Source organism: Denticeps clupeoides, chromosome 3, assembly GCF_900700375.1.
Source record: "Denticeps clupeoides chromosome 3, fDenClu1.1, whole genome shotgun sequence".
Lineage (NCBI taxonomy): Eukaryota > Metazoa > Chordata > Actinopteri > Clupeiformes > Denticipitidae > Denticeps > Denticeps clupeoides.
The window spans coordinates 26,132,299-26,145,020 of NC_041709.1; the positions used below are offsets into that span (position 1 = coordinate 26,132,299).

General features: G+C 39.2%; 1 protein-coding gene across 3 annotated transcripts in view; it reads right to left on the minus strand.

Annotated features, from left to right (window-relative positions):
* Window positions 1-12,722, minus strand: part of mark1 (MAP/microtubule affinity-regulating kinase 1) — a 16,112-nt gene continuing 3,390 nt past the window's right edge. For 2 of the 3 annotated variants that reach the window (XM_028972804.1, XM_028972802.1), the window contains exons 2-18: window positions 11,946-12,149; window positions 11,654-11,707; window positions 10,971-11,019; window positions 10,050-10,115; window positions 9,905-9,975; window positions 9,413-9,469; window positions 8,245-8,481; window positions 7,888-8,007; window positions 7,468-7,567; window positions 7,212-7,324; window positions 6,953-7,106; window positions 5,689-5,867; window positions 5,489-5,586; window positions 5,167-5,328; window positions 4,713-4,967; window positions 2,137-2,181; window positions 1-1,192 (exon numbers count right to left, since the gene is read on the minus strand). In XM_028972804.1, coding sequence (XP_028828637.1) covers window positions 850-1,192; window positions 2,137-2,181; window positions 4,713-4,967; window positions 5,167-5,328; window positions 5,489-5,586; window positions 5,689-5,867; window positions 6,953-7,106; window positions 7,212-7,324; window positions 7,468-7,567; window positions 7,888-8,007; window positions 8,245-8,481; window positions 9,413-9,469; window positions 9,905-9,975; window positions 10,050-10,115; window positions 10,971-11,019; window positions 11,654-11,707; window positions 11,946-12,149 — 2,307 coding nt within the window. In that variant the 3' untranslated portion in view covers window positions 1-849. The remainder of the gene's footprint in view (window positions 1,193-2,136; window positions 2,182-4,712; window positions 4,968-5,166; window positions 5,329-5,488; window positions 5,587-5,688; window positions 5,868-6,952; window positions 7,107-7,211; window positions 7,325-7,467; window positions 7,568-7,887; window positions 8,008-8,244; window positions 8,482-9,412; window positions 9,470-9,904; window positions 9,976-10,049; window positions 10,116-10,970; window positions 11,020-11,653; window positions 11,708-11,945; window positions 12,150-12,722) is intronic. The other variant, XM_028972803.1, reaches the window with a different exon arrangement.

Sequence of the window (12,722 nt, forward strand, 5' to 3'; positions counted from 1 at the left end):
GGCTGGAAATACTTTTCTTAGAACGCTTTGGACAAACACCTTAAAATAGTAAAACAAGCACAATCCACAATTCCTCAGTCTCCTGACCACCATTGCTACCACAATGTTCAAGGTTCACCATATTGTGTGTAAAAAAAACAAAAAAGATACTTAAATTATAGTTATCAATTGTGAGAACAAATTTAGAAATTACAAAACCGGAAATATATTTTTTTTACAGCAGCAAACCAGATAAGACCACAACCCCAAGAGTGCAACTTATTAATCAAAGGTCGGGGCTGAGTTGAGTGTCATACTCATTTCTCACTGGGCTTACAGTATAGCTACAGTACCGTTTATTATAGGGGAAAAAGGAATGCCTGTCTTTTTCATAGACAATCCTCAGTGCAGAAAAATAAAATAAAATGCTGCAAACTAAAGTTCAAATTGGGGAAAATGACATTACATGCATACACATTAAAACATAGATTTTTCTGTACACTTTACAAACAGCTTCAAACATAATCTACGTCGGTAAATACAAATCTGTTAATAAACATTCTCTAGTTCATCTGTACATTTGGAAAAAGTATCCTCCGTTTATGTTAGTAACCTCAAGAAAGCCGCCCCCTCAAATTATTGCAGTGATGGTCACCATGTTGTCCAAGGTGCCGAATGCAGATGTCAATTCAGCAGCTGTACAGTGTATACATAAGCTGTAAACCCTACGGTTATGAGTTCATCATTTACTTGGTTCTGCTTCAGTTATGGAACCGACTACTGGAATGAAGCATTGATGGGCAGAAAAAGATTTTTAATAATAATAAAAAAAAATGTACAGCAGCGTTCTGAAGAAAAAAAAAAAACTTGTCACAACTTGAGCTCATTGGCGATTTTAGAGGCAATGTTCTTGAAGGTGATAGAAGTGCCTGATATCCGCTTAAAACGCACCCCATTGAGGGAGAGGCGTGGCAGCTTGCATACCTCCATTTCCCACTGGACCAGGCTGTCCTGAAGGGCATCTCCATGGACACAGAAGAGCAAGAACCGTTCCCGCTGCTCATAGTCACAGTTATTGGCATCCAGCACCTTGCGGATTTCATGCATCATGTCTGCAGGGTCCAGGGACGAGGTGGTCTTCATGCTCCAGGTAAAGCGAAGTGACCGTGGCTTAGAATCAAGGGAATCATCTTTGCCTTCTCCCAATGTGCTCCTGCAGGAAGATACAGTACAAATCAAACTTGAGCACAACACCAAGCTAAATTTAATTTTTGTCTTTATCATTGGCTGAATTTTCAAAGTAGCAACTTCTTTTTAATAAATGACATGCCTCATGGAAAGTCGTATTTCAGCAGTAACATTACGTTTATTGGATTAATAAATGGCTGCTAATGAATGTAATAGCTGCATTAATGTACAGGGGCCCATTATCAGACACAATTAGTCTCAACAGAATATTGTGTTCTGTCTGTATGTCACTTTAAAACATTATTTGTTTTTTAGAAATACCTCAACAAATTGGTATTGGAATGGACAGGGTATGCCAAGCTGTAATTCCTTCAAATGAATTATTCTTTGATCAAGTCAAGATAATTAGAAAGAAACAACTTCAAATAAAAATAATTATTTATAACTTGTCCACAAACATTTGTTGGGCTGCTAATAATTATCAACAGTTATCCGTGGTGCAGCCATGCTGGAGACAGTGTGGAACAGCAAATGCAAATCATTCTCATGTATTTTCGTTCAGTCCGTACATTGAAAAGTTTTGGGAGAGTGTTCATGTATCCATTGACTAGATTCAGGGTTACCAAATACCTTGGTCATGTTCGTTGTTGTAACAGGAACAGTCGTGTAAAAAGAAGATATATATTTATTTTAAATTCTTTTAGCAGCCTGTAAAAAATAAAGTGATGGTACAAGCCAGGTCCACAATCACAAGAAAAATGGCTGGAAATAGTGAAAGGAATATACAATATGGAGCTATTGACCTGCAAGATCAGAATTACGGAAGAACAGTGTCATGGGAAATGTAAGGGTTGTGTTTGCATGAATACATGTGTATATATTTTGGGGTCTGTGTGTATATAAGCATCCTTACAATGTTCATGTTTTTGGTTTTGGTAAGAGGGTATTTTACCAGAGGCAGGGTCTCACCTTAAACTCTCCGTCCTGCCCCTGGATTCTCCTTCACTGGGTGCCCTTTGAAACAACCAATCAGAGATCAGGTTCACATATCCATTCATATGAACACAGTGTACACACAGTTTAAGAAAGTGTAAAATGCAAACATTAAATTTAAATTTAAAAAATGTGAAAATGAATTACAACCAAATAACAACCAGTCCAAACGAATCAGGCCCATACACTGCTCTGTCACAAAAACTGAGAACGTAGGTCACCACAAGCAAGTAGAATGTGACAAAATGTGACGTGCAAAACAGGAAGGAGGGGATCTGGCACAGGCTTGACACAGGTTAAATACGTATGAGGGTCAAAGGTCAGATTATTAACAGGTACAGGCATGACCACATTTCATTCAAAGGGTTTTAGTTGGAATAAAAAAAGGTAATAAAAGGGCAGAGATGCTCTACTGTCCTACCTCTGTACTTCCCTGAAAGAGAGAGCTCTGTGACAGAGGGGGGAGAGGGCATTTTTAAGACATGTGACTCATTTGGATTAGGTTTGGGGAGCCAGGTCAGTAAGGAATCTTCTTCTAGCCAGGATTACATGAATGACGTGGCAATTTCCAGAAGTGCATGACTACAGCTAGTCATGTCCAAATGTCTTCATGATTGTATTGATGATAATAATAATGTAAAAATAATGTACCTTTGAACAGCCTGTGGTCAAGTTGTTCCAATACTGAGCGGATAGTCCATAATGCCACAATGTAATCTCACACAGTGAATAAGTGTATACACACACACACACACACACACACACACACACACAACACTTTGATGTAATGTAAATTGGTATAAATTTTTGTACATTTTCTGTCCCTTCAAAATAACTAAACACACAGACATTAATGTCTAAACCGCTGGCATTAAAAGCAAGTACACTAATTGAAAATGTCCAAATTGTGCTCAATTTGTTTTGAATTTTCTCACCATGGTCCACCATGGTTGAAATTGAGCTCAAATTCATATCCAGAGGTTGCCTTTTGAAAATAGATGTAAGAGTGCTGCCAGCATTGCTGCAGAGGTCAGCCTGCCAATCATCAGACCAGATACCACACTGGTCTGCACAGCTGTCTTCCCAAAAGGAAAATGATGCACAGGAAAGCCCATAAACAGTCTGTTGAAGACAGACTAAGGACATGGATATTGGAACCATGTCCTGTGGTCTGATGAGACCATTTATTTGGTTCCAATGGAGTCGAGCGTGTGTGCCGGCTACCGGATGCCTACAGTCCAGCACGGTTTTGGGTTTGGGTGTCATGGTTTGGGTGCTGAACATGTACTGTGACGTTCTGAAGCAGAAAAGGAAACTGGGATGCAGGGCAGTATTCCAACATGATACAGACCCCCAACATGCCTCCAAGACAACCACTGCCTTACTAAAGAAACTGAAGGTTCTGAACTGGCCGAGCATCTGGACCTGAACCCTACTGAGCATCTGTGGGTCATCCTCAAAAGGAAGGTGGAGGAGAACAAGATCTCTAACATCCACCAACTCTGCCATGTCGTCATGGAGAAGTGGAAGAGGCTTCCAGTCACAACCTGTGAAGCTCTATTGAACTCCATGCCCAACAGAGTAATAGCAGGGCTGCAAAATATTGGTGGCCATCACATCAAAGTGTCATATCTTCAGTGTTGTCCCAAGTAAAGATATAATAAAATATTTACAAAAATGTAAATGTGTACTCAGTTTTGTGAGATTACATACACATACACACAAAACACTTTAGATTTCAAAGATATATAGATAGTATAATGTACTGTGCTTACACATTATGTAAAGAACAATTACTTTCAGCAAAAATGATTCCATCAGAACTATTGGCAATACTGATTATATTTTCTTCTAGAAGAAGTGCCCTTTTTCTTCTAAACCAGTGGTTCTCATACTGCAAAATATTTGCCCCTCCAAGAACAGCCATTAGTAAAGGCCTATTTAACTACATAACACAATATTAGCTTACTATGATATTATTCATTTAATATTACATTTTATTAAATTAGTGGTTCTAAAAGTGAAGTGAAAGTGAAGTGATTGTCATTGTGATACACAGCAATTTGTCCTCTGCATTTAAGCCATCATTAAGTGAGCAGCCATGACAGGGGACGGTGTGTGGGGACGGTGTGTGAGGACGGTATTTCCCAGTGGCACCTTGGCGGAAGGGGATTTGAACCGGCAACCTTCTGATTACAGGGCCGCTTCCTTAACCACTAGGCCACCACTGCCCCGTTAAAACTATTATTCACCATGTGTCAGGAAGAATAGTCAACCTCCACTTAGAGTAACATGCCATGTGCTGCCAAACTGAATTATTCTGTTTTTTTATTTTTAATAAATTTGCCGAAACCTCAAGTAAACGTTTTCACATTGTCATTATGTTCTGTGTAGGATACTTAGAAAGATATCTGAAGGACATGGAATCTGGGTATCATTGAGATAATGACTCAGCAGACAAATTGTGGAGTATTAATAATAAAAATCCTATGTATGTAACTCCATATTATGGCTTCCTGAAAAAAAGCGTGGTTTCCATGACTGCAACTGACCTGCGAACAAATTTGGAGGTGATCTTGCCAATGATTCCAGTGGACGCACCCCTCCGGGCCTGTGTGAGAGCTCTGGGATCATGGGACAGGGTGGGTGAGGCAGGTGGGCCATTGTAGGTGGCACTGCGGCGTTCTCGAAGCTGAGCACCATGAAAGGTGCTGCGGCTTGTGCTGCCACGTGGAAAATGGGTACGGTCAGCAGCGCTGCTGATGCTGTGATCTGACGGGGATGCTGCTGGTGCACGAGTGCTGTTACTCGAGATACAAGGTAAGAGTGCAGAGTAAAAATGTAACATAGATATGTAAAGGTATTAAGGAGAGCGAAAAGGAATTTATATATATTTATATAATGTATATGTATATACACAAAAAAATATATAAAAATATATAAAAAAAAAAAAAAAAAACTGTAAGGGAGACATACAGTTACAATTAAATTTGAATTCTTACTCACCTCTTGTATTCAGTATTGTCTTCAATGGGGGGCAGGGGTGATTTACCAGGATGGCCAGAGGCAGACATGGACTTGATATGTCGGGGTCGTGTGGAAGCTAATGCTGAAGACACACCTGATGATGGAGATGCACCACTGGCCGAAGCAGACATCTCTGTTAAACTGACCAAAAGTAAAAAAAAGTCATATGTCTGTAAAATTGAACACTATATGGTAAATATGACACTATTTTTGGGATAATTATGTTTTAAAGGTTCCTGTAATAATCAAAATGAATAAAAAAAACAATATCTCTGCTTCTCTATTTCAGCTATCTGTTCACCTGCTGTCCTTGCCATTGGGAATGCCACAGTATCGGTCTGTGCTGGACCGTTCACACACATATGTGTTTCGCCGCGTCATTGCTCCAGCTGCACTGTTCTGTAATGAAACACATAATCACACACACACCATGACAGGTGCAATATTCAAAAAGACAAACAAAAATAAAAGAATTTTAGGCAAGTGTGAAACATATCATACCCCTGAGACCGTGGAGGACTTCCGGCGTTCCTGAGCCACCAGTGGAGAGACAGGCATCTCTTTGGAGCTGGAAGTGGGGAGTTTGCGTGTGGTGTCCCACTCATCCTTCTTGTTGCTCTCCACACTGCTGGCCTGCACTCGCTTGGTGTATGAGACTGCCGGTGGTATGGAGGGGGCCACTACAGGACAGAAGAAAACTAGCAGCTAACTTATCAAAAAAAATAAATAATTGATTTATGAAGCACAATTAAAAGGATGACGCAGTGCCACACCAATATACAGCAGAGATACAATTAAAATGATACACATATTGCAACTCCGCGAAGAAAGGTGGAATCTTGAAAGGTATATAATATTCAACTGGAAGCCAGTGAAACAAGGCCAATACTGGGGTAATGGAATCAAATTTCCCAGTACTAGAAACAAAATGAGCACGAGCTGTAGCCGAGAGCGAAAAAAGATCGAGTGATTAGCAGAATAAAGTAAGTTGTAGTAGTCGAGGTCCTTAATCAGTGGTAAGTAAATCTGTTTGTCATCTATGTAGAAATTAAACAATATGCCTTTTTTTTTTTTTAAATATGGACACTAGAATATTCAAAGAAAACATCAAGAGGTCCAGAATAGACCCCTGAGGGCACTATTAATTTGACAGCAAATTAACAGCATATTTAATCATCTGGCAATGTTACTCGCCCCCCTCCCAAATACTTGGTATGACTCAACCCCTCTTTTTTGAAGGGATTCTGCCTGTTCTTGAGGTTATTCAACATTCATCACATCATCACAAACTGATCGCACTAATGGCAAAAATGGCATTCTGGCATTTACAGCATTTCTTTATAAAAAAATTATGCTACTGTTTTTGAAAACATGCTTAGTAAGTGATGAACTATTGCTACTTTGTCATTTGTACATTCAGGGGTGATTGGTCGAATGTACGTGGCCACAGTTCAGCACTTACAAAGCGCGTTTTCTTAAACAGAAAAATGAATTTATCTATAAATGTATTATATAGAAGATGTACTGGTTGCTTCAACTTTTGGTGTCATCACCCCAAAAGATCTGCTGTTCTGACCAACTCATTCAGCCATTGCAATTTAGCCTATATAAACAAGTGTATCATTCAGATACATTTGCTTTTATTTCCTTTTTCGAACTAATCATGGGAGAAAATAAAAAACTTCAGTATATGCCAAACAAGAGGATAGGTACAAACTTTACTTTTAGTCATATCAATCATTGCCATAAAGGTGCTTTTCCTAACCGTGGTCACTGTATCGCCTCTGCTTCTGATTGGCTGATATGCTGCGTTGGACTTTAGTGTGGGCAGGTGACTGGCTGGAGCTGTTATTGAGATCACTGGTGGGCCTGGTCCTCTGGCATACATTGGCACTGGACAGTGACTCGCTGCCTTCAAACTAGCCATAAAACACATAAAAAATCAGAATCTAAATCTGGTTAATCTGGTGAAAATAAGGATCAATGCCTCAAACACAAGCATGATGCTTTAACCTATCACTGACCTCAGTGGGCTTACTGCCCAGAAGCAGGTATGTTGCCATGACTTCATCATACTTCTGAGCCGTCAATGATTCTGTTATCTCGTCTTTCAGGAATCCCATGGTGATCATCAGCTCTGTGATTGATAGAGACATTGAGAGTGAAAAGAGAGAAATATAAAAGATTCTAGAGAGAATAACTAAACGCCACTTCAAAGTGAGTAAATTAGATAATGTAGCAGAAGAAAAGGACATTATGAGAATGGAGTAAAATGCTGACCTATCCTGCTGTTGTCACTGAAGTCAGGCTCAGGTTCTGCATAGGGATTCAGCTCCTCTTCCTCATATCCTACGTTCATCCAGTGATCCTTCATAACTTGCTGAGATAAGGTTTTTAACAATAACCAGCGATACTTAATCTGAACAGTGCTATGCATGGCACAGTCAATGCATGTCATTAAGTTAAATTGTAAATTAATTGATTCCCTGTGTAAACAGAACTTAATTACATAATAATGATAATGTAATTCCTTTTTAAAAACTGCTTTTGAATGTGTTGGGAAATATGTTTCTGTTCTGTTCTACAAAATGACTTTCTAATTGCTTAATTAGCATAACATTTATTTCCCAAAAAAAGGACATTTGTATTTTGATATATACGTCTATCTGTTTTAGTACGGCTAATCATTATTTCTCTGACCTCTAGGCTACCCCTTTTGCCTGGCGTGAGCACCAGTAGTTTCTTCAGTAGGTTTTCACAGTCTGTGGACATGTAGAAAGGGATGCGGTACTTCCCCCGTAAAACCCTCTCTCGCAACTCCTACAGGGCACACACACAAGCACAATGTTTTTAACATAACATTTAAGAATCCAGCCAAATTCATTTAACAAAGTCAAAATCTAGATTTAAATGAAGTTTTTTAAGACTTCCAAACCATGAAATCTAAAAGGGTTCTCATACTTTTTCTTCCCACTGTACACAAGGCACTGAGATATATTACAGTGTTTTATTTTATCCCATGTTTAAAAGTGAATATGTGTACGACCCTGCACTGACCTTGAGGTTCTGTCCATCAAAGGGTAGTGACCCACTGACTAGCGTGTACAGGATAACGCCCAGACTCCATACGTCCACCTCAGGCCCATCATACTTTTTGCCCTGAAAGAGCTCTGGAGCTGCATAGGGTGGACTACCACAGAACGTGTCCAGCTTACTGCCAATGGTAAACTCATTACTAAAGCCAAAGTCAGCAATCTTTATATTCATGTCTGCATCCAAGAGCAAGTTCTCAGCCTGGACAGTAACAAAAAAAAAAAAAAAAACAGGGAAGAAAAGCAGAGGAATACATTTGGTAAAAATAAATAATAATAATATATATATTTTTACAATTTTAATAAGTTAATTCAGTGGATAAGACATCTATTCAATGTTGTAGCTCCTGCATTTACAACATCCCTAGATATCAATTCAATGGACAAAGTGTGAGATAAGATCATTTTGATAAACCTGGCAATTTATTGGCAAATAAAGGATTTTATGCTGCTGTCATATTGCCACATGAATAAACACTTTCAGATGGTGAGATGTTTGGAAATTATTATCTTCAGTGAGAGTATGGTGCCTGGAGAAGTGTGCTCCAGAGATGAGAGGAATGAAGGGCAGAAGTGCATGAACGAGGGTGAGGATAGAGACATAGTGACGTTACAGAGAACAGAAGTGGCCAAGGTGGAAGGGAGTTCAGAAATATTTTTGAACTGTATATATTTTATGATAGAGTGTGCCTGGTGGCTACAAAAATATATACACGTAAACCCAGGTTGAGCCCAAAAAAATGAAGTCTCTTGCGATCTAATGTCAGTTTCAGAAAGTCCTGAACTCTGGTCACATGTCCCATTTTTAGACTTACTCAAAGAAATGCTGTAAAATGTAAATACCTAAACATGCATGAACAATCCAACAGAAGGCCCAGAAATTCTGGCCTAATCTTGTCCAAAACACTGTATGAAATGTTTAAAAAGGTTGAAGAAATCCAGGAGAATTTCTAGAATGCTAGAAAGTATCGAAGGTCAGTAGGAGCTGGTGAAGGCGGTATGCTTTTTAAACTGTAAATATTATACCAATACAGCATTGAATAGATTTGCCTGATGCATAAAAAGGCCAGCGCAGAGATGTACAAAGTAGCTGAACCCCTACTTATTGGTAGTAGAGAAAGAATGAAGCTTACCTTCAGGTCCCTGTGGACTATCCTTTTCTGATGACAATATTGCACTGCTGAAACAATCTGGGGGATAGAACAACAAAGTTCTCACATACAACTCAGAAACACGCATAAAATATAGGATTATTAATGTCTGCTTGCTTCAATTATGCATGCAAATGTGGAAACCGCATATAAATGGTGCGAAGACACTGGGCAAGAAATCTTTTGTTGGCAATAATCACCTCTTACTGCCCGATTGTAATATTTTTGTGTGTACATGCAGTCCAATCAGGCCGATCAGACAGAATGAGTGTAATTAATAAAGTTGCAGATTGGATGCTGTTATGCCATAAGACCACTCTAAGGCCACTAGAGAGAATATTGACCTGGTGGGTGGATTTCAGAATATATCTATCTATCAATATATATGAATCAGCCTGGAGCCTTCAAATGAAGGTTTTGGCTAAAAGCGTTTTACTTTCATTGTAAAATGTATCGTTTGTTTGATTTCTTCACCTGGCGAAACTTTGCTCTTGCCTCTTTCTCCTTCATTCTCCCATGTGCAACCAAGTAGTCAAATACTTCACCTGTTGAGAAGTGCATTCATCAGGCCTGGTCCCAAACAGAGATGCCAGCTAGGGTGACATGGGCATGCACTCACCTCCACTGGCGTACTCCATAATTAAATAAAGTGTCTTCTCAGTCTCTATGACTTCAAACAATTTAACTGGCGAAAATAGCAGAGCAGACAGATGAACAGAAGAAGAAAAAAAAGGACAAATGGTCAGTGAATTACCCTTTAAATGACACCATTGACCACCATTACATAATTTGTTTGTTTTGGTCAATCGAGCAAAATTTGTGTAAGCACTGTTCATTATATTTATGTGGTTTCCAAATAGGCTACACAGCACATGAAAGTGGCTTTACAGTAGACTTTATTGGTAAAACACACACACATCATTTGGTTACTTAAGTGCCACAAGACACATTTCTCCACAAATTAAAAAGATCCTGTCATATTCATTTACATTAGCAGGACACAGAAAGCAGGAATACGAAAGGAAAGCAGACCTCAGATAAAGCTTTGTTTAGGAACAGATCATGATAACACAAAGTTGCAGAAGAGAGAGAAATAAATCATTATAAAGAATGAGAGTTTATCAGGGATTGGTAACGGCGTTGGGCTAAAATTACTATTCACAGGGCTTCCCTCTCGCAGTGATCAGAATAATTCATAATTCATTCAGAATAATTCATAATTCATTCAGTTAGCAAAGGAGCCACAATTATAACAATGCAGGAAATTATTCAAGTCTAAATGCCAATGTGGAACATAAAAACAAGCACGTAAAGATTAAAGCGGGAAAAGACAAATAATGTCAGGCCCGGGTATTTTCAAACTTCATGAGGGTAATTATTATCTGAAACAATGTTCTGGATACACTGCAGATTGATCTGAAAGGACTGCTCTTATTGTATTGGCTATTGCATAAAGTACTGGACTCATGCCACAGTTCCCATTTAAACACATTTGTCATTTGTAGGTCACACAGACATGCTCAAAATTGGGTGGTCTTACCTATGTTTGGGTGCGTCAAGATCTTCATTATCCTGACTTCACGGAAGAGCTGCAGGATTTAGAAAAGAGTACATAGTTACTATAAAATATAGCCAACATTCATTCTGCTCACAAAGTAAAGCTACAGTGGGTACAGAAAGTATTCAGACCTCCTTCAAATTTCACTCTGTTATATTGCAGCCATTTGCTAAAATGTTCCTATTAAATGTACACACAGCACAACATATTGACAGGAAAACACAGAATTGTTGACATTTTTTTAAAAGTGAGGTTTTATTCTAGGCCATATCACCAGCTCAAAATTAAGGAAAGGGAAACTGGAAAAAGATATGACTTACTTTTAGTATGTGTATTTCATAATGGAATTAATTGCCAATACAATTTTTGTTTGTAGCATGTCACAAAAATCCATGCACCTGTCTAGACGTTTCTTTTACAACCAGAAACTTCAGTGGGATTGAGGTGTTTTTTACTGTAGGTAATCAAAAGTGTGCATCCGGCCATATTTGTTTTCGGTAAACTATGTATATTAAGTTAACTGGCTGTATCACTGAATACAACAAATCAGCATTCAGTCAAAATGTCTAGTTGGATCTGTCAGGATACAGACTTGATCATTTCAGTCATGGCTGTTAAAATTCATTTGGTGTAATTGGGAAGCTGTATTACAAAAAAAGACTCACCTTTTGTAGACTAGTGGGGTTCAACTGTGTTTTGTCAATTATCTTTACGGCTACCTGTAGGGTTGGAGACATATCCAGATTTAAGTAATATAACCATACTTGAGGCCAATATGCTCAAGTGCAATATCCTCAATTACTGCATCTGAAGGCAAGGTTCTTTTTGAACATGAAAGTCATGTCTATATTTCCCAGTTCTAAGGTTTGCTTTAAGCACAGGAAACGTGAAAGGAACCCAGCAGAATGACCTGACAACATGGGACTGGTGTGCAAATAGATCGGAAAGACTCTTCACCTCTCTTCCTGTCGTCACATGCCTTGCTAATTTGACTTTGGCAAAGTTGCCCTTGCCAATGGTCTTGAGTAGGCGATAACTGCCAACATGCAGCTGATCATCGGTGGTGGACACAACTGAGTTTCGACCCCGTGGTAAACTCTGTCGGCTGCCCAACTTGGTAGGCGGGACAGGCAAATCTGGGCAACCATCTACAGATGTGTGCTGAAAGACAGAAAGGAGTTGAAAACAACAGATTACAAAAAGACAGGATTACAAGCATAAAAAAATAACTACTGAACCACTACAACTAATTTATACTTCGCATACTGGCTACAGGTCACGTATTGGTGGCCTAGCGGTTAAGGAAGCGGCCCCGTAATCAGAAGCTTGCCGGTTCGAATCCCGATCCGCCAAGGTGCCACTGAGGTGCCACTGAGCAAAGCACCGTCCCCACGCACTGCTCCCCGGGTGCCTGTCATGGCTGCCCACTGCTCACTCAGGGTGATGGGTTAAATGCAGAGGATAAATTTCACTGTGTGCACCGTGTGCTGTGCTGCTGTGTATCACATGTGACAATCACTTCACTTCACTTCACTCATATTAAAGCGAACTGCTAATTTCTACACTGTCAGGTGACCGGAGTGTGATCCAAGCTACAAGTGAACAAGTGAGCTTCAAGTAACTTTACACCATGCAATGTGTGGTAAAGGTTTAGTTAACTAATCAAGTTTAACCAATCACAATTCAACTTATATAAGAACTGGTCTATCTAGAACTCCTCTACACACACTAATA